The sequence below is a fragment of the Micropterus dolomieu genome, linkage group LG14 (assembly GCF_021292245.1).
Source record: "Micropterus dolomieu isolate WLL.071019.BEF.003 ecotype Adirondacks linkage group LG14, ASM2129224v1, whole genome shotgun sequence".
Classification (NCBI taxonomy): Eukaryota; Metazoa; Chordata; class Actinopteri; order Centrarchiformes; family Centrarchidae; genus Micropterus; species Micropterus dolomieu.
Genome location: NC_060163.1, coordinates 21,251,432 through 21,275,166, shown reverse-complemented (window position 1 = coordinate 21,275,166; position 23,735 = coordinate 21,251,432). Strand labels below are relative to the sequence as shown.

The 23,735-nt window shown below is 40.4% G+C and overlaps 3 protein-coding genes, 1 long non-coding RNA gene and 1 other non-coding gene across 8 annotated transcripts in view; 3 read left to right on the top strand and 2 right to left on the bottom strand.

Annotated features, from left to right (window-relative positions):
- Positions 1-11,386, top strand: part of LOC123982554 (neurabin-2-like) — a 20,836-nt gene extending 9,450 nt beyond the window's left edge. The window contains exons 3-11 of the mRNA XM_046068151.1: positions 1,625-1,757; positions 3,998-4,118; positions 4,385-4,489; positions 6,122-6,254; positions 7,796-7,948; positions 8,063-8,116; positions 8,262-8,491; positions 8,577-8,673; positions 9,928-11,386. Coding sequence (XP_045924107.1) covers positions 1,625-1,757; positions 3,998-4,118; positions 4,385-4,489; positions 6,122-6,254; positions 7,796-7,948; positions 8,063-8,116; positions 8,262-8,491; positions 8,577-8,673; positions 9,928-9,978 — 1,077 coding nt within the window. The 3' untranslated portion in view covers positions 9,979-11,386. The remainder of the gene's footprint in view (positions 1-1,624; positions 1,758-3,997; positions 4,119-4,384; positions 4,490-6,121; positions 6,255-7,795; positions 7,949-8,062; positions 8,117-8,261; positions 8,492-8,576; positions 8,674-9,927) is intronic.
- LOC123982555 lies at positions 5,532-6,432 on the bottom strand. Its single transcript, XR_006827999.1, has 2 exons — positions 6,048-6,432; positions 5,532-5,933 (listed from the first exon to the last, which is right to left on the bottom strand). It is a non-coding gene; the product is annotated as an uncharacterized LOC123982555 (long non-coding RNA).
- Positions 11,384-18,132, bottom strand: LOC123982553 (histone-lysine N-methyltransferase PRDM9-like). Of its 4 annotated transcripts, none has more exons than XM_046068147.1 (7): positions 17,943-18,132; positions 15,816-15,923; positions 15,639-15,731; positions 14,762-15,039; positions 14,559-14,626; positions 14,008-14,198; positions 11,384-13,818 (listed from the first exon to the last, which is right to left on the bottom strand). In XM_046068147.1, exons 2-7 carry the CDS (start codon positions 15,910-15,912, stop codon positions 11,723-11,725), a joined length of 2,823 nt encoding a protein of 940 aa, XP_045924103.1. In that variant the 5' UTR covers positions 15,913-15,923; positions 17,943-18,132; the 3' UTR covers positions 11,384-11,722. The 4 variants fall into 4 exon arrangements, with proteins under 4 accessions (XP_045924103.1, XP_045924106.1, XP_045924102.1 ...); XM_046068150.1 differs by lacking the exon at positions 17,943-18,132 and adding an exon at positions 17,755-17,806; XM_046068146.1 differs by lacking the exon at positions 17,943-18,132 and adding an exon at positions 16,282-16,436.
- trnag-ccc lies at positions 16,675-16,745 on the top strand. Its single transcript has one exon. It is a non-coding gene; the product is annotated as a tRNA-Gly (tRNA).
- On the top strand, positions 17,810-23,735 carry fbxw10 (F-box and WD repeat domain containing 10). Its single transcript, XM_046068145.1, has 12 exons — positions 17,810-18,465; positions 18,768-18,923; positions 19,219-19,349; positions 19,573-19,677; positions 19,762-19,868; positions 20,003-20,206; positions 20,360-20,481; positions 21,126-21,280; positions 21,420-21,562; positions 21,851-22,009; positions 22,109-22,407; positions 22,494-23,735. The coding sequence occupies exons 1-12, from the start codon at positions 17,883-17,885 to the stop codon at positions 23,237-23,239; spliced, it is 2,910 nt and encodes a 969-aa protein (XP_045924101.1). The 5' UTR covers positions 17,810-17,882; the 3' UTR covers positions 23,240-23,735.

The following is a 23,735-nucleotide window of genomic DNA, read 5'->3' as shown; positions in this document are numbered from 1 at the left end:
AGGGTAGCACTGAAGCTACGAGATGCTCCTTTGTAACACAGAGGAACCAACTAAAAGGAAAAAAGTATACAAAGCTTTCGAGAAAAAAAGTGTTGAAATAATGGTGGGGCAGAGAGAACAAAGGATTGTGGAGAGAAAAGTGGTGAAGAGTTAAAAGTTGAAATGTAATCAAATAAATGAAAGAATGTGTGAAAGGAGAAGGTCCAGCGCTGAATTAGTCTGGCTAGCAGAGCATGCAAGGTGGTGCATGCATAATCACCTTGGAAGACTAAAAGTGAGGCTTTTAAAGATTCAGCTTTACACTCTCTCTCTCTCTGGTGAGAGAGTGTGTGTATGCGAGGCCTGTGAGCAGCAGCTGCAGAGGGCTGCCATTAGCATGCTGGAGGTGGTTATGTAAACTGTCATGCTGGTAGATCCGAGTAAATGTAGGAAATTGGGCCCTGAAACAGAGGTCTCTGTCTTCATGAGAACAAGTTCTGTGGTTGTGATTGATTTCCCCCAGTGTGTGATACACATTACGGCTGTGAAGTGATACAGCTCGGAGGCCTCGAGGAAATGCTGCGGCTGTCTCCGTTGAAATAGTCGATAAATTTCAATTGCATTATGTCTGCGTTAACAGTGGTGGTCAGTTATTATCAACATTATGCATCCTGCTTGTCTGTCTCAGCAGCAAACCTCTCTACAACTTCTTGTTGCGTTTGGTGATAAGCTGCAATCATTTTTGGAATCTCAAATATTTGAGCATTTCAAAGTGACACAACACACAGCCATTCTTCTGTGATGAAAATTGAGAACAGTAACTTCTTTATTCAATACATCATATCCATTATTCAAACGTGATTCAACATCTACCATTGTCTCCAGGGTGCACATTAAGTGATGTGTTTTCTGTTTTCAAGCTGCAGCAGTAACTATATTTGGAGTGAATGCAAGAATAACTAGGTAATAGAATGAAAGAGTGATAAGCCACCATGGCTGCAAAGAACAGAAAGCATCACCTAAAGAAACTTAAAACTTAAAGTGGCAGAAAATCCAAAGAGATAGCTTACCACAGCGTTAACATTGACCTTTGGGCAGTGCAAAAATGGGAAATGTACTCGCTTTTTTGCCGAGAGTTAGATGAGGACATTGATCCCATTGTCATGTCTGTATACTAAATATGAAACTACAGCCAGTATACGATTAGCTCAGCTTAGTACAAATACTGGAAACAGTTAGTATGGCTCAGTTCAAACATAAAGCCACAAATTTTTGCTTGTTTTTGAACAGATGATACAATATTTAACTTGTTAATCAGTGACATTTAGAGATGCTGGAAGGCCATTTTTTCACCTATGGGTAGAGGATAGCTGTTGCCCCTGCTGCCAGTCTTTGTGCGAAGCTAAGCTAACCATCTCCTTGTGGCAGATTCATATTTAACAGACAAATATGAGACAGGCATTGATCTTCTCATATAACTGTGTATTTTCCAAAATATTTAATTGTTCCTTTAAAAATATAGCATCTCACAAATTTCAAGGAAATACAAAAAACTATGGACAATTACAAATACAGTACAAAAATCTACACTGCCGAAGTGTTTAAGATTTTCAGTCTGATCCAGTGTCTCTGTTTCCTCCTGCAGGTGTTTGCCACCTACCCCAACGAGGACTATGACAGGCGTAATGAAGATGTGGATCCCATGGCAGCATCTGCTGAGTATGAGCTGGAGAAGAGGGTGGAGAGGCTGGACCTATTCCCCGTGGAGCTGGAGAAAGGTACCAAAAATTATAAAATTAAACTGGGGTTTGGTCATACAAACAATTCTATGCATTTATTTCAACCTACTTCAGGCATCAGGTAAGTGGTTTGCATGATATCGTTGAAGCAAAATGAGTACAAGAAGTTTTACATTCACACAAAGGTATTTAAAAATGAATTTTGGTACGATTAACCTCCTATTGGATAGTTAAATTTGTCTATTCTATCTTTGAAGCCAAATGAAAAAAAAACCCAACCACATTTCTTTAATACTTATATAAAAAGGCCTTCAGTCAACTGCCTTCTGCCAACCACCCTGTTTCCCCCAGTCAACCACACTAACAACATCCCTTCAACATTATGGTGCATTAATATATTTATAGAAGACTATATTTAGAATTGTGTATAGGGCATGTTACAGAGGATACCATATGTTACCATGTTCTATACAAAATGATGTGCTGCTCTGTATACTGTCTATTTTAATTAATCAAGAGAGGCTGCTGCAAGAGAGCAAAGAGAGAAACAGTACACACTACCTCAGCACATTACACCTCAGGCAGGAAATCTGGGTGTTATAACTGATTCTAATCTAACTTTCAAGTTGCTTATGAAGAAATTAAGTGAAATAGTGTTTTATCAATTCAAGCCAATGTGAAGGTCAGTAGTCCTAGAGATAAAAAGAAACTCGTGCATGCTTTTACTACAACTATAAATCAATTACTGCAACGTACAGAATGCTGCTGTTTTTAAGAGGGCAAAGAAAAGAGCTCAAATCCCTCCTGATCCTTGCATAGCCTCTGGTTAGTGTTAGCTTTAAGATCCTTCTGCTACTTTAGCAGAAGGATCTTTTTTCCCCTGACTATGTGGTTGATATGCTGGATGCCCCTGGTAGACTCTCTGCTTCTCATTGCCCCCAAAAAACAGACGAAGACCTGCGGTGAGACTTGACTGCATTAATATTAACATTAACTCATTTAGCTTTTATCCAAAGCGACTTACATTTGCTATTCATGTCAGAGATTGCACTCCTCTGGAGTAACTAGGGATTAAGTGTGTTGCTCAGGGACACACTGGTTGATGTCGGAGTGGGAATTGAACCTGAATTTCCCACACCAAAGCTATGTGTCTTATTCACTCTACCATCGTCACCCCTACTGCCCGACTTGACTGCGACAAAACTCCTACCTTGCTTATAACTACCTGTTTAGTACACTGGTGTGTACACTACTCGATAAAATTATATATTCTGTCTTTCTGCATTTGAAAATAATATACTGCTTTATAAGCAGTTTTTAAACATTGAAATAATGGATTATAACGCACTATAATGTAGTTGTACACAGATATAAGTTTTTATTAATGTGTTTGTCAACAGCTATAACTCCTCCTGCTGGTACCTGAAATTGGATGTTGCTGTATAAACAGTCCATTAAAATAAAGTAAAAACACGGTCTCAAAGTTATGATTTTTTACACTGTACATTGATAAACACGTCTTTATACTGTGGCTGCGTACAACTACACAAGTGTGTAATAAAACATTTATTAAAATAAAATTTGTCTTCTGCTTATCAATTATTCAAGTAAAGCATTATTATGCAGTCTATAGATTGTTCTTCTACATTTTTTGGTATTTTGAGTTACCATGGAGGATAACTTAAAGGTACCCTGTTGATTTTTTGACCAGTACCAGTGCTAATGTTTTTATGAGCGGTGTTTTTACTGCTACCAAGCAAACATGGATGCAAACAATGCAAAAATAGTTTAAAAAACTGTCTATGTAAATGTTTTATAAGGAAGGAAATGGATTGACACAACGCAATTTGATGAGTAACACTGAATTTAAACGTAACTGTTTGTTTACAAGAAAACTCCACAGGGCACCTTTAATTTGGATCTTATCTGTGTTAAAGGGAAAGGGGCAAGGCACTAATCTTTTACTTCCCCACCCAAATTTATCCTAATGGTTCCATGATCGAACTGGCGATCTTTCAGTCACAAGCCCACGTCTCTGAAATTAGTACCCAGCCGCAAATTATTACCAAACATGTCAATCCCTAGGGTGATGACGATGAAGATGGAAGCAGTGCCGTGTTTGCCACCCACAGAGAGTGGTAACACCGCCTTAGTCCATGAGCGCCGATGCTTGACTCACAATGACGTGACAGTATAATATATTAAAAGTGACCAAAACCAGATAAACATGGATTACAAAAGCAGTATGTTAACATCTATTATTATTCATTCTCCTTTAGATGGTGATGGCCTGGGCATCAGTATCATTGGGATGGGTGCAGGGGCTGACATGGGCCTGGAGAAGCTTGGCATCTTTGTCAAGACAGTCACAGATGGAGGAGCAGCACACAGGGATGGCAGGTATGTTAATTCAAACTGAAAAGGCCTTTGCTTTGTAAACCAAATGTCAGCCTGAGGTTAGCTTAGTAGTTGTAGTTTTATTTCCAGGAGTGGATGCTTCATTGTCTTTCTGATTCGTGCCAACTGCAAACAGCTCTTGCTGCCAAGAATGAGGACTTATAAATGGAGTTTGGCTTGTGTGGGCTTATGGATAAAGATGATGAACAGAGGCCACAGTTGAGCGATTACTGTAAATCCTAAACCTCTCTCTTAACTGCCTCCTCCAGGATCCAGGTGAACGATCTGATTGTGGAGGTGGACGGGACCAGTTTGGTGGGAGTCACCCAGAGCTTTGCCGCCTCTGTACTTAGGAACACCTCAGGAACTGTCAAGTAAGAGTTAATCTGAATAGTCTTGATGCTATTGCAATTGCCTTGATGCATTTTAATTAACATCGGGAAACACAAAACCATCCGACAGTGTAGAGTTTATTTGTCACAACAGTGCGTAGAGTAGAGATGTTGGACTGCCAGTTGGTCCACCAATATTGTCTCGACTGAAATATCTCAACAACCACTGGATGCATTGCCATGTAATTTTGTACAGACATTCATGTCCTCCTCTGGATAAATTATAATAACGTTTTCATACTTCAAGCTTCATCTAGCGCCATCATATATAGATAGACGTTTAGTACTAACTAACAAATACTAGCATGCTAAACTTAGATGGTGAACATGGTAAACAGTACCTGCTAAACATCAACATGTTACCTTTGTCATTGCTGATTTATCTCAGAGCACTGCTGTGGGTATTTATTTTTAGAGCTGCCATTTTGTTGTTCCCTTGGGCTTGCTATATGCCTTAGCTGTGACCAGGACTTATGTTTTGTTACACTTTGTTGCCACAACTCTCCATGACATCCAGCATTCTTGCTTAAAGAGGTGGTTTCCTCTTGATATATACCCACAGCCAGTTTTACACGCAGGTCTGACTTCTACCACATCCTGCCCATTCAGCTCACCAGACTGTAGATTATATCTCGACTCTCACAGGGTCATTATTATACCCCTCAGTATCGAAATGCTCCTTTTGGAGACATCCTGAATATGGTTCAAAGATTCCACACTAGTGCCACAGAAAACGGGTTTATCTGGAACAAATACACTTGCCATCAAAAGTATTATCTTGAAATGCCAGAGGGCTATTTGTAGCCTAGCTCTCCTATGTGCTCCTTTTGTCATCTAAGCTCATTCATAATTCAGGGTTTAGTGGTCAGCACTGTAGGGTAACTGTTAGTGTGACTTGTGAAGATCAGAGACCTCCATAGATAGCTCATACATTATGGATCTACTGCAGTGACGACAAAGGGCACTAGAGCTCAGACCTATTCACAAATAAACGTCAGGCAGGCAAATAGACGGGGGCAGGAAGTGTGTTTGTGAACATTTAATTATCCGTTAGTGATGCAGAAATTGAAAGGCTGCAGCAGCTGGCTTAATGACTGCCTGGGTTCATCATGATTTACTGTATTTTTTTTCCTGTTTACAGTTTACACAGTGCATTTAATTGGACAGACATTTGTGAGCATTAACCAGAAAACATATAGCCTCTATAATGAACTGTACAATGAGCTAAAGGAGAGGCAGAATAGAGGGTTTGATTTTAATCAAAGGCCAACTCCATAGAGACTTCCTTTGTTCAACTCTAAACAGGAAGCCATTTTCTGTTATCAGAGAGACAGCACATTCCTTACAACATTAATACTATACCTACTAAAGTAGTCTATTATATATGAAAAACACTTTCTTGGTCCTTGTTGAGCTAGTGTTCATGCTTCTCAGTAGTCAGGAGAAAGAAAAGATCATCAGATGTATTATTTAGCATGCACATATAGTATTATACATATCAGATAAAGGACTATTTCAGTTCAGCCAGACACTTTTTTACCATGTTTTGGGTTTAGCGCCTTGTCAGAGTTGTTCCATCCTAACCAAGCTGGACTGCTAATTTTCAAAATGCAGGTTTGTGATCGGTCGAGAGAAGCCGGGAGAGCAGAGCGAAGTGGCCCAGCTCATCCAGCAGACCCTGGAGCAGGAACGCTGGCAGAGGGAGATGATGGAGCAGCGATACAACCAGTATATGGAAGAACAAGAGGTTAGTCTTTATGCTGTTATTTTTAAAACGTTCTGAAACAAGGAGCACTGGTGTAGGATCCAGTGTGAGCAAAATAAAAAAACGACTTGGTTTGTCATTCTTGAATCAGCGGTGGTGCAATGTCTGCACATGCACAGTGCATAAGTGAGGGTGCAATGCTTACTAATCAGTTTCCTTCCCTCCCTTCACATACACACACAGCCATGATCATGCCAACAGATTTTTGAGAATTAAATGGAAGATTCAGGTTCGCATGTGAGTAGCATGATCTTCTACAGCTCAGTCGTTCAATTCAAAGGATCGATTCTAATTTTAGATAAAAAAAATATCTGAAAGCATTTATCAAAATTTAAAGTTAAAAAACAACAAATGGGACATTTTTATTTAAAAGTTGGAACTGAAAAAAAAGTCCAACACAAAGCTTCTTGACAACAGAACAAAGGCATCACTAAATAGCTTTGAAGTTTATGTAACATTTTCAACCCGTTCAGGCACAAAATACTGCCCTGAAATGAAAAACAAGTCTTATCTTTTGCAATCATTCGTTGGCCCTGTATGTCCTTTGGTTCCCCTTTAGTATTATGAAATTTATCCCAGCACCATCGTGAACAGAAGTGACCCTTTTTGGTGTGGCTGTGTTGTGTGTGCTTCTGGTGAAAAGCCACACTGTTGTATCCAGCATGTTGATCAAATGATCAGCTCAGCTCGAAAATGAGGACAAATCAGGATGACTCAAATTTGGTGCCCTCGGAAGCCCTTTGCTTTGTTAATCCACGTGTCTCAGATGTTCTCTCTCTGTTTTAGTTTTACATAAACAGAACATGTACTCAAATATGGTGTGCAGTTTCATTATAATAACAGAGAGGAAGTTACACCATTCATGCAAGGATGATGGTGGGTGGTTCTTGAAAAGCATTAGATTGTAAAATGGAAAGTGTAGTCTGCTCTTTGGAGTTTTACACCATCTAGTGTCCATTTGGTGACACAGCACAGAAATGTGCGTAACAGACGTGTTAACAATGTGTCTTCCCAAAATTCAGCTTACTCTATTTAGCCTTGCAGGTAGTTCTAGCTTTATGTGCTTAGGTTTTGAGTTATTTTTTGCTGTCAACTCGCCAAAAATGCAGGTGGATGGGATTTTATTGTGGGGCTCAAAACAAAGAAAGGTTGCACATAAATGATTCCCAGAAAAACTGATTAACTCTGGATAATCTACAGAACACACTGTGGACACTTTTGATGGAAACTACTTTCTACCAAATGAATAGTCCCTAACAAAACTGTTAACAGTGAGTCCCAGGGTTTAGAGGAAAAAACAGTGTTTCCCTTTTCAACTTAATTTAATTATTATTATACATTTTTAAAGCATTTTTTTCTCCTTTTTTGAACAGCATGAGAATGAATAGGCAGTACATTTGGGAAGAGAGGGGCATGATATGCAACAAAGGTCACAGGCTGGAGTCGAACCAGCGACGTTGCAGTTATATTTATAACTAGAGTTTATATCATTATTTTTGACTACCTCGACCTCATGCCCACAGGGTGGTGAATATGGCACAGATGAGGAAGAGGATGAGGATGAGGAGGTCAGTCCGCCGTATCCCAGTGCCATTGAGGTGTTTGACTTGGCAGAGAACGAGGACATGTCGCCTCTGGAGACAGACCCTGAGAAATTGGCCCATAAATACAAAGAGGTGAGAAATTAACTCCTTAATTAGACCATGTCTTGGGTAATCACAGCTTATTTCCTCTTATGTACCTAAAATTAACATGTGTATTTAACAATGTTATCTGTCTTTGCTAAAAAGCTCCAAATAAAGCATGCTGTGACCCAGGCTGAGATCCAACAGCTGAAAAGAAAGGTACGTTGTTAAATTAAGATGATATTTAATAATTGTGTTATATTAAGTAGTAGTCAATGCAGAGAAGCATTGAATATCTTAAGGATCTGAGGTGTCTGTTTACATTATCGTGTGGTTGAAATGGAAGCTTCACCTGTCTTTCCAGCTGCACCACGCGGAGCAGGAGAAGCAGCGCTGGCGTATGGACAAGGCCCAGCTGGAACAGACCCTGCAGGAGAACAAGGAACGTATGGAGAAGCTCGAGGGCTACTGGATGGAGGCTCAGAGCCTGTGCCAGGCGGTGGATGAGCACCTGAAGGAGACACAGTCCCAGTATCAGGCCCTGGAGCGCAAGTACAGCAAAGCCAAACGCCTGATAAAGGAGTATCAGCAGAAGTAAGACAGCATGGCTAAACAGACTAGAGCTAATAGAGTTGTGTGATATTTTACAGTCTGACACTGTGATCTGCTGCTTTACCAGGGAGATTGAGTACCTGAAGAAGGAGACCCAGCGTTGTGCACAAGTTGGAGCTGAGGCCTCTCTTCTGAAAGAGGAGTCTGGACAACTCCAAGAGCAGGTACGGGATGTGGCCTCAAATGAGGTTGTCTTGATAGTACTTTTAGCTTTAACCCTAAAAAATATATATATTTTGAGCTTTCACTTTAAGCTTTGATAACCCATTAGTTAAAAGTCTGATATTTACACAAGCTGGAGTAATATGTCCTTAGTGATGATCAGACTATTATCTGATAAAAGGCTCAAAAGGCATTTTATTGTATAATTGAGCATAATAATTGTATGCCATTTAGAGTTAGCTAACTGTGTAAAGATGACATGAAAAAAGGGGCGAGATAGGGAATGTTAAGCAAAAAAGTTACCAGGCAGAATGCAAATCGGGGACGCTGTTTTTCATGGTCTGCGCCATAAACCAGAGGCCACCAGAGGTACAAAATCCCAATTTGTCAGCATACAGTACTTTCTCACTGGAATTCATTTGAATTTTTCCACCATGGCCCATTTCTCTTTCAGAACAAATATCCAAATGTTCCCTCTTAGTAGGTTCAGGGTTTGTTTGAGTGTAAAGGAAAAGCCGTTAAAAGTCGGCATTCTTCTTTGGACTAACGGGCCTGGGATAGCTTTGGTGCATGTTTAGGGGACAATGTTCTGCTGGAAAATCAATCATCTGCTTTTAAGCCAGAGGAGACGACGTGCTGTGCAGATGTTCTTTTCGGTGTAGTTGATCCTCTGTAAGCCAGCACCTCGTACAGCACTTTCCTTGTCTAAGCTCTCTGCCTGCAGAAATAAATTAAAAAACTTACAGTCGGCATCTGCAAACAATACTTTCTTCCAATTTTCAATGAAATGTTGGTATAGTTTGGCCCATTCATGTAGCTCTGTTTTTCATCCATTAAAATGCAGACTATACTTCTGTAGCTCACTTTAGGTCTACCTGGTCTTGCTTTGGATGAAAATCTCCAATTTTAGTTGCAAAGAAACTTTTAATTGGATTTTGGGAACTTAGTTGCAGTTCGAGGCTGTGCTAGATTGTGCTAGAAACTGCTTCAGTTTTTTTTTTTGTGAAGTAAAAGCTATAGCAACAGCAACAAAACCTCAGAGGACCATATTTAGTCAGTATGTTGTATTAGTTGGTAAAAGACCATGTAACTCGCACTGCAGTATTGTTTGCCAATGATTTGAGAAAGCTTATTCAGACCTTTGGACCCTATTGTATATGATGTTCACATGCTGTAACACACAAGAGCAGCATATTATTATTATTATTATTGTTATTAAATATTGATATAATTGCACTTTCCTCTCCCTTCTATAGGTGGCTGATCTGGAGTGCAGGGTGGAAGAGCTGAAATCTGAACCTTTATAAAAGCCTCTGTCCGTTATGTGTCTCAGAAAGCAGAAGATAGTGTTATTGTACTTGCAATGACCTGCAGGGTATTTCTTGTCTCTAACTTGAGCTTGGTTTCTGGTTGCATACTGTATACGTGTCCTCAGGCTTTGTATTTCAGCCACTTAACCCTCTTAACCATGTTTTTCTGTTAACGTTTATGGGAACGCGAAGAACGGTTTTATCATTACAAATACAGACTCTGTTGAGCTCTAGATGTGTACTGTTCCTTTTTTAATTTCCAGAGTTCAGTATTTAATCCCTTAATTTGTGGTTGTGTGACAGACCATGCTGTTGCTTTTTAATTGCCAAAAAACAAATTCCTTTCTTTCTTTTGCCTCGTTTTGTGACCTTTTTTTTCTGAGTTTGTACAGATGTGATAGTGTGGTTTAACAATCAGTTTGGTTTGTAAAAAATTTTAATATGTGTATAACATTTAACATAATATAAACTAATGAGATTGAGGGTTGTTGTATATTTTATGTGTTGAACATAAACGTGTACATTGGACGGAGATTGCACTGAAGACATCAACAAGGTGCTTCACTGGATTGGAGGAATAAACAAGAACAGTGTTTGAGGTGTCTTCAAAATTGTACAAACAATAACCCAGCCTTCGTAGGGGTCTTGTCACTTAACCTTGAGAACCACCTGCTGCCTACCTTTCAGAAGTGTTTGTGTTTTTTACACATTAAGACTCATTAATGAGCGTTCAATCCTCTGGTTTCAACCCTTCGCTTCTTTCAAAAAAGGACCACAGAAACAAGCCTCCACAACTGCTGTGCCACAAATGAAAATGGATCTCTTTTTTTCCCCTCAAAATGGATGTTGTCAAGGACTTGTGTAACTGGTATTAGTTAGGACTACTGATATAAGAAACATTACTGGACTGGGATGATAAAGAAGCCGTTACCAGCAGCAAAGTTACAGATTCAAGAAGTTTGTGTCTCTAACCAGCACTTGGCTGCACTTGACACTGCTGTGTGTAGCACATGGAAAACACTGCCAGGTTTATACCTGTTTCAATTTACGCACAGTTTAAAATGAAATCGAGTCTACTTGTGTCAACTGTCACACCAGTACATTTGTATAGTTCAGGTAAGACTGAAATATTTTAATTTTACTTAATATTTATAATATAGTCAAGGTGGAAATATGAGCTAATAAGGTCAAAAACTGACAAAAGCAATGCAAAAAGCAGTCTTCAATAGACAGTTATACTGTGTCATGTAAAAAAGAAGTAGATCTTGATGATTATAAAAAGAAAATTAAGATTAATGAATTGAAAAAAAAACAGGCATGGTTATGAGTATTTTCATAATATTAAGGCTTGTACAGTGCACATGCTTTGCATTGTATGTTTTGTGGAATAAATGGTCAACAGTGACGGCAAGTTGGTTGTTTTTATTTCAAAGCAAGTTGACACAGACTGGCATTTGTTTAGGTGACTGGTGAGATCCTGCAGTAGTTCCGCTGGATGAATGTTTATATTAATTTTTACCCCTTTCAAATAATTAGCAACAATGTTTAATTCTAAATGTCAAAATTTTTGGGCATGAAATGCTTCAGCTTTAAACAAACTTAAGTTTAAGTTAAACAATGTTACATACAGGACATTCAAGTATTCTCTGCAACTCTCAGAATAATATCGAGAAGAACTTGACCGTTAAGTGCAATTCAGTTAACACTGAAATATAAACTCTTCTGCATCCTAAAAATGTGACTACAGGTGCATCTTCTGATGGTGTCTCCTGAGATGATAGTTCCGGGAAAAGCTCTTCCCACACTGGGTGCATTTGAACATTCTCTGTCCCAGGTGAAGCATCTGGTGAGCTTTGAGACTCTGCGGGCGGCTAAAGCTTTTACAACATTCGGGGCAGCTGTAGGGCTTCACCCCTGTGTGCTTCCTCTCATGTCGCTTCAGGTCCCCCGACTGCCGAAAGCTCTCCCCGCAGTGTGTGCACAGGTATGGCTTCTCCCCGGTGTGAGTCCTGAGATGCACGTTGAGCTGGCCCATGTAAGAGAAGCTTTTGCTGCAGTGCGGGCAGTTGTACGGCTTCTCGCCTGTGTGAATGCGCTGATGTTGCTTGAGACCGTAGTGGTTCGAGAAGCCCTTTCCACAGTCGGTGCACAAGTACAGTACCTTCACCTGCTGGAAGCACTCGTGAGATTTGAAAGCTTTTGCGCTTTCACAGCTCTTCCCGCAATTAGGACATTTACATTCTTTACCCCCTTCCTCTTCCTCCTGCTGATCCATCAGGCTGTCTGAATCGCAGTGTGACAGAAACTCCACAGGGTGGTGCCTCTTGATGTGTTTGATAAGGTAACTCTTCATGGTGAAGGAGAACTGACAAAACGAACATGGGAACAGCTCAGACGTGCAGTGATACTTCATACAAGTCTTGCTCTTCTGGTGCTGTTTAAGGTTACCGGATGTACTGAAGACTTTACCACAGCGGTCACAGCTGTAAGATTTTGCATTCACGTGTACCGTCTGCTCATGTCTTTTCAGAAAGCCGGACTTATTAAAAGTCGCCCCGCACTGACCACACTTGTGCTGTCTCAACGCGCACTTGTGCGCTTTGAGATCATCTGGGTTTCCATATGTTCGTTTACAGCGATTACAGCTAAACCATTTGTATTTTGTTAACTTTCCATTTCTGGCAGCAGCTGCTTCTGGTTCAGCAGAGCTCTCAGTCTTAGCGAGGCTGGTTAATGGCTTCTTGCAGGTGGCCGCTCTCCGTTTTGGAGCTATGAGCTTGGTTATGGCAGAAATTTTAGATCTAGCTCCAAGTCGCTGAGGCCTCTGAGAGGGGCGTTTTTGGATTGACTCAACTGTTTCAGCCACTGAGGGTTGTGGAATGAAATCTGGATCGTGGCTCTGTTCATTACCAGCAGGCAGTGGATCATCCTCTTGATTTTCCACTGTGGTCTCCTCTGAGTGGTGCTCACTTATGTGCTGCTGAAGTGTGTCCACTGAAGAAAAAGCCACTGAGCACTCAGCACAGCTAAAGGGCATGGTGGCACATTCCTCTGAAGACTCGTTTAGTTCTCCCCTTTTGCTTTGTTTTTGGTGACGCTGCAGGTGCCTGGTCAGGTCGTTGTACTGGCCAAAGCACTTCTGACACACGGTGCAGACGTAGGGACGTAACCTTTCGTGGACAGTCACCTTGTGCTTTCTGAGGGACGCTTCATTTGTGAAGCTCTTAGCACAGTCTAAACAATTAGATTGGGATGCTTCTGCCTCTCCTGGAGAAGTATTCTCAGTTACATCCATGGCTTCTTCTAAATTCTCACTTACATTCATTTCCTTTGCTTCCTCAGCTACAACTGGATCTGTGGTGTTAAAAGGTTCTGACCTCTGCGCCAAGCTCTCGTTCTTCTCACTAAGAATTTTGTTCTGATTGGGGACAATGTTTGCCTCTTTCATCACAGCCGGCTTCCTGTGAACTAGCTGGTGTCTGATTAAGCCAGATGCCTGGCTAAAACTCCGCCTGCACTGTGGGCAGCAGTAGGGACGTTTGTTTGAGTGGACACAAAGCTTGTGCCTCCTAAGGTGAGGTAACTGCTTGAAAATCTTCCCGCAATCGCCACATGTATTGGACTCGACAGGATCGACAGATAATAGCACCAGGGATGCCGAGTCAGCACTGGAAACTGGATTTTCAGGTTCAACTGCCTCAGCTGCTGGTGTTGTACAGTCCCCTTTAGGCTGTATGTGGAAGTATTCTGTATGTCGCTGCAGAAAGGCCTCTGTAGTGAAGGACAGCTGACAGTGGGAGCACAGGAAGATCTGAGATGTCGCTGCTGAATTAGTCTCTGCAATTTAGAAAAGAAAGGGAAAAAATTATGTCAACATAAATTGATGAGATTAGAGCAGAAAATAATTTTCCATTGTACGAATGTTTCCTGTACATTAGTGACTAGCTAATGGGAAAATAGTCAATAAAGAATAGCTACAAATATCACATTTTTCATGACTAGTGAAACACAACGTAGTAAACGTACCTGCTGTATTCAACTTCATCAACCACACCTGGGCCCAAGCATCACTAAAATGGGTGAGAAGTTTGCTGCTGGGCCACACCATGAGCTCATCTCCGGGGTGTATGGTGCGACAGCAATGAAAGAGGATGCTGCCTTTGTACTGGACCGCTAGCAAATTTGTCTCGTCTTTATTACGAGCACAATTGATGTACCTGTGTAAGAAGAGAGACGGTAAAAACAAATATTAAGTGGAACAACAGAGATTGAATATAAACATTGACGTGGATTATTAGATGCACCATCATTTGCACTGTGAAGTGAGATTACAGTCTAGAAAACTCAAGTCCAACCTTCCAGGAAATGGTCCAAGTCATTATTGTTTGTGGACCTCGTAGCTGGCAAATTGCTGCATTGTTATCTCATTTTGAATTCTTCTTTTTTTTTTTAAGTAGTCCATCATGAGTCTGACAATGTTATAGAAGAGCAATGCTAAATCGGTGGAGTACTGTTTTAAATGAATTCTGAGAGACAGAGAAACAGACATCCACAGCCATGATAGCAGAATACATTACCTCATCCAGTTTGAGTGTGATTCTCTGGCAGCATCAATGTACTCATACTCGTCTTTTCCTCTGTAAATCTGCAGAAAATGAGAATAATTTCAAAACAAAACACGGACAAATAACAATAACTACAACAAGAAGTATTTAGAAAGGAGAAATGTCAGACTCAGTGTCACTTTTATCATTTTTCAGTTTAAAATATCCAAGCTCACCTCCCAGGAGAAGTCACTTGCCATGGCATTTTCCCTTGTTGTCACTTCCCCCTCATATGGTCCAAAATGCATACCCGGAGACACAACTGGTCCGTGATTTACGACTCCAACGCCTGCACTGGGAATACTAGATCTGCCTATCATCAGGCCATAGGGGAGAGTGAGGAGGGCCCTCTCGGGGACACCCATGCTTGTTGGAAAGTCAAGGACAAAAGATGGGCCGTTAATGTTAGCGGGATCACTCTGGTCCTGGAAGAGGGTCAGACACTCCTCGCAATCTAGAAAACATAAAAAAGTAGAAAACAGAAGAATACAGAAGTTAAATGTTCTGCTCATCAGTATAAAAGCACTTATTTAACACATGCAGATATCACTAGCACGCACATTGATACTTCTCAAAATTTACCTAAAACAAACTTTTTTTTATTAATGCATCAACATGTCTGATCAGTTTTAGCATTTATTTTATTTTTGTATTATTTTATTTAAATGTCATTATATCTACAATAAAAAAACTTAAACTATGGCACCTGGTTAGGTATTAAACTACACCGAATGCTTCTGTAAGTTTAAGATAAGCTAAGATGTGTAGCTCATGCAGATGATATGTAGTCAGTTTGAAAATTTGATGTTAGTTTGAGTGCCATATTTAGATCATATACATCCTTGTTTAGTATTTTAGTTTACACTATCAGGAACCAGGCTAGTTCAATTCCCATCAATGGAAAGGTAATTTCAGTAATAAGAGATATAAAACGAATGTCCTACTCTGACATATCGCTCATTTTCTGTCTTTAGTTTGTGGTTCCTTAAGTGTTCCAAGATAATGTGGATGCTGTGAATGTAAGTAGAAGAGGAAAGAATGTCTCTTGCTTACAAAAGCCACCATCACCCTCTGGGTTATCTCCATGTCCCACAGTTTCCAGCAGCCTCTGGATTGGCGTTTCTGTTGGCTCTAAAACCGGTATCACTAGAAAAACAAAAACACTATTTCAGACACTTACATATGAAAACAAGTGTCACATAAATGTCAAACTAAGGCAACGTATCACACCTGCAGGGGTGATGTGTTCAAGGGGTAGACACTCCTCTGTTATAACAACCTCCTCGGTTGTCTCAACCCACTCCATACCGTTGCCCCTGCCCGACATGAGTGCAGAATCTGAGGAGAGAGTTGACGGAAACTTTTAACTATCAATCTTTACGACAGCTGCTCACACAAAACGCCAAAACAACAGCTAGGCAGCTAACGTTAGCACGTTAACCTAGCTCGCTAAGTTACACATTGGCCAGCAACCATTCAGCTGGCTAACATTAGATTATACACATGGGGAAGAACCCTACATAAGATTAAGTGGAAAGAGTGCTGTCAAGTTAGTCCGTTATGGCGAATAAAACAGCATTATCATAGCTAACCTGCTATGTGGCTATCAGAGATGCATCAGCAAGATGAAGACTAGTATCAGAACAATTTCCAATTAATACTTTCAACATTAATGTTTATTAACTTTTGCACCTACTCGACTTTCAGCGGCTATATTGCTCTGACTGTTTTGGTATCTGCTGCTCCAAACAGGTGATAGCTGTTGATATACGGTCTCGGACTAAATAACGACAGCCGAAACACATAACTGTCCGAGTCCGAAGACGCTTACCCGGAAGTAAAGAAATACCACTTTCAGCGTAAGAGTTCACATTCATGTCCGTTCTAATACAAATAAAAGTGTTATATTCACGTTAGGTAATATATGTCGTTTATCTGGTATCGCAATCGTTCACAGTATTTTCGGATCGAGTCCAACCAACAACACTGAAGCGAAACATATGATACCACACCGGGCTACTTTATTCATAGGCATGAGGTTTCGCAACTTCGTCTGTAATAAGGTCCTTTGCTATATCATAAGACATCTGCGCCGCTGGTGTAGTGGTATCATGCAAGATTCCCATTCTTGCGACCCGGGTTCGATTCCCGGGCGGCGCACACCTTTTGATGATGATGATTTAATGTGCAAGTACAGCTACTTATAGCTGTTAGCTTTAATGAAATATGTTATCTACATATCGTATCTTCTATAACATATTGTTCAATTGGTTAATCTACTTGTTCTTGTTTGTGCAGGCCTACTAACAAGGAATTTCAGCAGGGGCTCTGGTTTTACACAACTACACAAAACAACAAATTTTACGGAAGACAGATGAAAATACACATAGGCCTACAGCTAAAAACAAGCTGAACAAAGATAGATGTGGAAAATATTTATTAATGTTGTTACATGTAGGCTAAATAGGTAAAAAATATTTAATAGGCTATAAAAAGAATCAATGAACAACATAATGGATTTAAGCATAATCTGCAAGTCGATCTGTTCTAAAAATTGCAAACAAGAACACAATAGTGTAAGGGTCAGAGTGCAAAGAGAGCTGGAATAAATATTGAATGATTAATAGCCTACTTTATGAAGTAGGCTAGGTGTGTAATATGTACAATATGCTATTATGTACTATAGTTTACTCTTGTTTACTAGTTTTATAATTAGGTTTATTACTGTATACTGTCTGCTACGTAGCAGAAGGGAGTTACAACCTGTTGTAATGTGACAAATGAATCTACCTTGTACCTTGGATATACGCCTTCAGTGAATGCAATATATAGACTTGTACAGTAGTCTACGCTATACAGCGTAGGCCTATTATAGGCCATTGTTAGATTTATATTTAACAATGATAATAGTATGTACATGTTAAAAACAGTGTGTGTTTAAGCTATAAATAACCTAAATATGTGATTTATATTTTGTAGGTGGATGTTATAGGCCTATATTCTCCACAGCTGCAAACTGAGTCTACATATCTGTGCACCTCTGTTTTTTTCGTGATGACACAGAAAACGACCTATTTTAGCAAATAATTCCAATGTCTAGCAGTAAAGCTATCACACAAACTCCAAAAGCAGGACTAAACCAGACTATATGAAGACTGAAACTAAATACCTGCTGGGTTCATTACTTGGAGAGCATCTATTCCCTGCTGGCGCGTGGAACCTGTTACCTGGCAACCTGCTGAATGCTGTCTGTTTGTGCGATATTGTTCAAAGAAAAGAAAAAAACAACAACATCTAATGTTGCCTGGGAACGACGTAGCCAACAGAGACAAGACTGTAAGAGGACCACAAACTTACAGCATCGATATGGAGTCCGTAAAGTCTGGTAGAAGTGCGTCGGCGTGCGAGCTGAACTACAAATCTGCGGAGGGATGTCTCAGCATGTGCGGGATGTGTCCATCTTGCGCCTTTGCCCCCAAACCACCGGGCTCAATTCAGTGTTTGTGGAAGGTGTCGGATGAATTCAAGAGGAGATTCGTGGTGGAGCTGCTTTTACGGTGCCGAAACACCCAAGTGCTCGAAAGAATCCAGAGCGTGCTGGGTGTAACATCATGGACTTTATTCACTTACGCCAGGGCAAGGAGCCCAACTTCACCTCAAGATTACCCTTGGCGCAGCACAGACCGGGCACTGGATGGGAAACCACTTGGCATGGACATGAAGGAGATCTGGGACTGGTTCAGCAGCAGCCCCGACTGTATAAAATCGCGGTATCTTTGCCGTCTTTTTTCACTTTGTGACTCAGAACTTTTACGCATGGTCGCTAATTTAACCAGCGTGCTTCTGGTCAGACAAAAGCGAGGTCTACTGCAATTTAATGGTAAATGTTTGTCGTTTTTATTTATTATTTCTTTACCCAGACCTAAATCTTTACAGAGTCCTTTGAATTTTAAATTGTGCACGCTCACCTCAGAGCTTTTTATTTAACTTCCACTGCAATATCTGTTTGGTACCGCTAAAGATCTGTAAAGGTCAGAGATGCACAGCTGGTTGCTCCAGAGATGGCTTTTAATTTGTGAAGTGATTTAATGACACAAGGTCTTCGCTCAATGACACATGTGCTTTGCACTGTTTATTTTGGTTATTAATAATTCTTATCTCTTGACATTATCCCCTTTTCAGTGAGTAGTCGCAATAAACATGATCAGGACAGCGATGAAGACTCGGAGGACCCAGCTCTTATGGTAGTGCCTGGATCCTCGAAGTCTGTGTCTGGAGTTAGCCGATACCGAGACTTCATAGCCTGCCTACCTGTTGATCTGTCAAAGAGGATATTAGGTATGGCGCTTCACTTATATGTTATGTCAGGAGTCAACCTTCAACTGTCTCCATGTTCAATCTAAAGTGTGCATTGACAATATAAAGAAACTAAGCCAGTCTAATGTTGTGTGGTTAGCACATGTAAGAACCATAAAGCCTTGCCAAGCAAACGGCTGTCTGCTCCCAGTGACCTCTGTCTGCAGGTTAAAACCATGTTTTACTGAAAGGGAGGAAAGTGATGCCAAGAAAATGTACATTTGGTATTTTATAAATAAATATATATGCAGACCTTTACATGTGTGTCTTCCACCAGGTCTGTTAGATGAGCATACTTTGAGATGCTGCCATAAGGTCTGTGGATTCTGGCAGCACCTTGCACAGGAAACGGTGGAGGAAATCAAGTTCAGAAGAATTTTTCAGGATCAAATGAATGCAATGATGAAGGTTGAACATTTTTTGTGTTTACATGATTGTTAATCATGCAAAATATTTGTATATTTAAATGTGTTCAGAGTTGTTGTAGTTCTCTGCGATGAGGATGACACAAAACCTTTTTTTGATGATCAAGTGTGTGGTGGTGAAGTTTAACAATAAAAGTATTTCTCTATAAAATTATTTAAAATAAAAATGACATAATTGATAATACATTTTTTTTCTGTTCTAAAAGGGCAAACGTATTAATATAGTAAGTCCTACTTACGCCAGCATCGTTGAAGTTCCTGTACCTGTCGAGGATGATGAGAAAGCGGATATTCAACCTGGCGTTCAAAAGGTCAACACACCAACACCAGAGCTCTATGTTCTAGAAATACAGTTGTCAATACATGAATAATCTTTTCTGTGATTGTCTTCACAGGTGAAGCCATTTGAAGCTGCTTATACCAAAAGCAATACCAAGACAGTGCAAATGGAAGAACGAAATGTTTATTGTGGTGCATACTTTACCACAGTGCTGCTGGACAAGTTAGTGTGTTCAATTTCCCTTTTGGATGTAGCTGTATGCATGTTTTTTAAGAGTACCATAATAAACCCTACTCATTGGAGTAAAAGCATACATTATGTTGTACAACTCACTTGGTTGTGTTTGGGTTTGACAGAGAAGACCCTCATCGGGTGGTGGACTACAGAGGTGGATCACTAATGGCCAAGGGCTCCAAGGACCGTGTGGTGCATCTGCTTTATGTGGCTTCAGAAACTAAAGCTGTGTCCGTGATGAAGGGCCATGTTGGCAGCATTCGGGCAGTACTGCTCTGTGAGGACAGAGACCTGGTGATAACTGCGAGCGGCGATGCAAGTATCAGGTGAGGAGGAGATGGAAGCTGGTGCATGTTGTCATAACTCACGTTTAACACGTTATTCATTAAATGACGATACTGATAATGATACATTCCTCCTTGTGACTAAAGTAGGTCCGATAGGGTGGGTGTTTATTTGTTGTTTCATCACACCTGTAGGTGCTGGAATTTGAAGACAGACAGGTGTGTGATGGTGCTGTATGGTCACACTGGCGCTGTGAACTGCCTGGATCTCCATGCTGATAGACTTGTCTCAGGAGCTAAAGACTGTATAGTAAAAGGTAAACAGCCTTTGAACGATGCATATCATCGTTCAGACATAGGATTTCATCTTCAGAAACACACATCCACTACCAATCACATTTTTCTAATAAGAAATAGTTATCAGGGACCTGTTCCAAAAAGCAGATTTACTGAGTTATCTGGATTGTGATGCTTTGTATAACCCAGAGGCTCTTTAAATGATTTCTGGCTTTTGTTCAGCAAAGTTATATTGTAAACCCACATCTCGGACTCTTCTACGTAGGTCCTAGAATCTTGAATTCAGTGTCTACTTTGTTTTTATGAAAACATTTTCCCAGAGCTTCTTTAAAATATGTCCCAAAATTGCAATATATCAACTGATGGTATTATTTTGTTGTGCATTTACAGGATCTTCTCATCTTTAATCGTACATGCAGAAACAACAATATTCTGGTTGTGCAACAGTACCAATGAAATTACACATATGATTGCCTGTGTTTGCTTTCAATCCAATAATTTTTTGTATAGGCCTACTTATTAAGCAGAGCCACCTGATAAGGCTTTATTTGACCCTACTGACAGGATTTTAGAAATTGTTTTAACACTTTAATGTTAACTTTGTGTTTTTGTTTTACTAATACTGTGTGTGCATGTAAGCTAAAATTAACTACCATACTGCCAGTGTGGAGTCTACACACAGGGAAGCATTTTGAGGATTTTCATTTCAAGCACCCCAGTTCCGTCCAATGTGTGAGGATCAACACAAGAACAGTCTATAGCAGCTGTGATCGGGGCCTTGTCAAAATATGGGACATGGAGAAGGCATCGCTGCGTAGGGTGAGATTTATATTAACACTTTCTTTTAATAAACTGTTTTTTATACATACAGTATGCCAAACTGTACTTCATCTACAATTAATAATATCTTTATCATACCTTCGCTCATTTGTTTGTATAATATATTACTTTCCCGAAGGTGATCGATGCCCACAGAAGCTCAGTGAAGTGCCTTTTCTTCAATGAATGGCACTTTTTATCCGGGGATTCTAACGGTCAGGTCATGGCCTGGAGCATCAACTGTGACGCTAAACAGTGTCTTATGACCTTCAACCACCCAAAGTAAGCAAGAAACCTTTGGAGCTGACATGCCTTGAAAGTTACTTCAACATTTTTATTTTAATGGTATAGTAATGTCTTCAGTATATTATAGATATGTTTTTGTCACATTTTCTTACCTTGTTGCCTGTCCCTGACAGTGCCATTTCTAACTAAAAGAAATATCCCTACTGAATCACCTCCTAAACAAATGATGTGTCTGTCTGGTCTGCATTCACAATAACAGTATTCTCAAAAGCAGTTACATTCCAGTGACCTTAAATGTTGAATCTAATGATGACTTTTCTGCAGGGAGGTAAAATCTCTGACTCTCATCTACCTCCGTGTGGTTACCGGCTGTGTGGATGGAAAGATTCGTATATTTAATTTTCTCACCGGAGATTGTCTGAGAGACATCACAGCAGAGGCTGAAACAGGCCGAATATTGTCTGTGCACTTCCTTGACAACAGGTGAGTCCCATGCACTCTCATGAAAGCGTATTTATTATTATATATTTTCTTATTGTGGCGTTCAGATGTCTCATGTTTTATTTCTACACCCTGCTTTAGTATTTTAGTGAACGCGGCATCCAGTGTGAAGCGCTACCAGTTTGCCAAAGTGTTTTGGGATTACACAGAGCCAACAGAAGGAGGTTGGGGTGATGGGATGGCTCAGGATGGCTTGGTTTCTGAGAAATCTGCAGCTTCGCTCAGAAAGCTTTGCTTAACCTCTGTCGGGGCCGATCACACGGCACAGGTGGCTTCAACCAGCCAAAAGGTCCATAACTGTTACAACAAAAGGCCAGAGAGAGCCGAGCTGCTTTACCGCACCTGCTTCCTGTCTACCTCCACTAAATGTCGAGAACAAGGTAAGCATGCTCAAGTATATGTCAAAAATAGCAGAAATGTGTTTTAAAATCAGGCCGTTGCTGTAAATGAAACTTATCCTTCATAGCCAGAGAGCGCTGGGGGGCTGCTAAACACTCAGTGATGCTGAGTGAGAAGGAAACAAGTGAACGGATGAAGAGGAGGGGTCTTCATCATCCTCTGACACGTGACTCCATCCTCCTCAGGGTCAATGCCATCCAGAAGGCGCAGTGCACGGATGAAGTCAGCATGAACATGGAGTGGAATGCCAGGCTACGAGATTCCTGGGGTCCTTACACATCTCTGGAGCCTCTGCACTCTGACCTTATGGCCCTGAAGCAGACTCAGATATATCCACTGTGGCACACAAGTGATGGTCATCCCAGGAGGGCCAAGACCTGTGTGCCAATTTTAAAGAGACCTGTCAGTCAAAATATGACAAACACAATCTCAGACAGAGATGTGTTCACTGTCCCTGACAGCACGAGGAGACACCACCCCTGTTCGTTTTCAAATAAAACACAGCCTCGCAGTGCAGACACACATAGGGCAATCAAGAGAGTGAGTGGATTCATTACAAGTGCCACAGAAAGGCCACGGGCTCATGAATGCAGGATCATGAGATCGCTACCTAACCCAGAAAGTGCCATGAAAACTAGTACCAGCTTGCCCAGGATCAGTCCTGTGGGTCCATTCAGAGACCAGGAAGCATTCAGGCTAGAAGACTGTGTCTTGGCCAAGAGGGATCTCATGCAGAGCTGTGAGCAAAAACTGTCCAAGAGGGATAAGAAGCAGGAGAAAACACTGCAAAGAAAGTCACATATGCATCATTAGATGCAAATTTATTCTTTTTATGATATAATGTGTTAGCAGAACTCTATTACCAGTACACACTTAGTGTTCTGGACATATTTGTTAATCCACCACATGGTGGTTTGGCACCACATTTTTACATGTGATGTTTCATTAAACTCCACTAGGGGTCAGTATTGTTGCATCTGATGACCGGATGATGACCCAGGTTTGCTATACCATAGCTTTTCAGTATGTTTTAGTTTTTATTATTTTTTAAACTTTATTTAGAATCTTTTTTCATTTAATTATTCATCAGATGTAATTCTGTATTAGTTTTTAGATTTTTGTTTTTGCTTTTTGTGAAGTTGAATGTATCTTGAGTTTCCATTTATATATTCAGTTAATGTTAGTAATAGGAGTGAGAAGCACACAGTTAAGTCACACTTTTTATGCAGTATATTTGACATATAGGTTGTTATTCTGTAGTTTAATTGCACCTGTACACCTGTGAAATAAAAAGTATTTTCATATACTA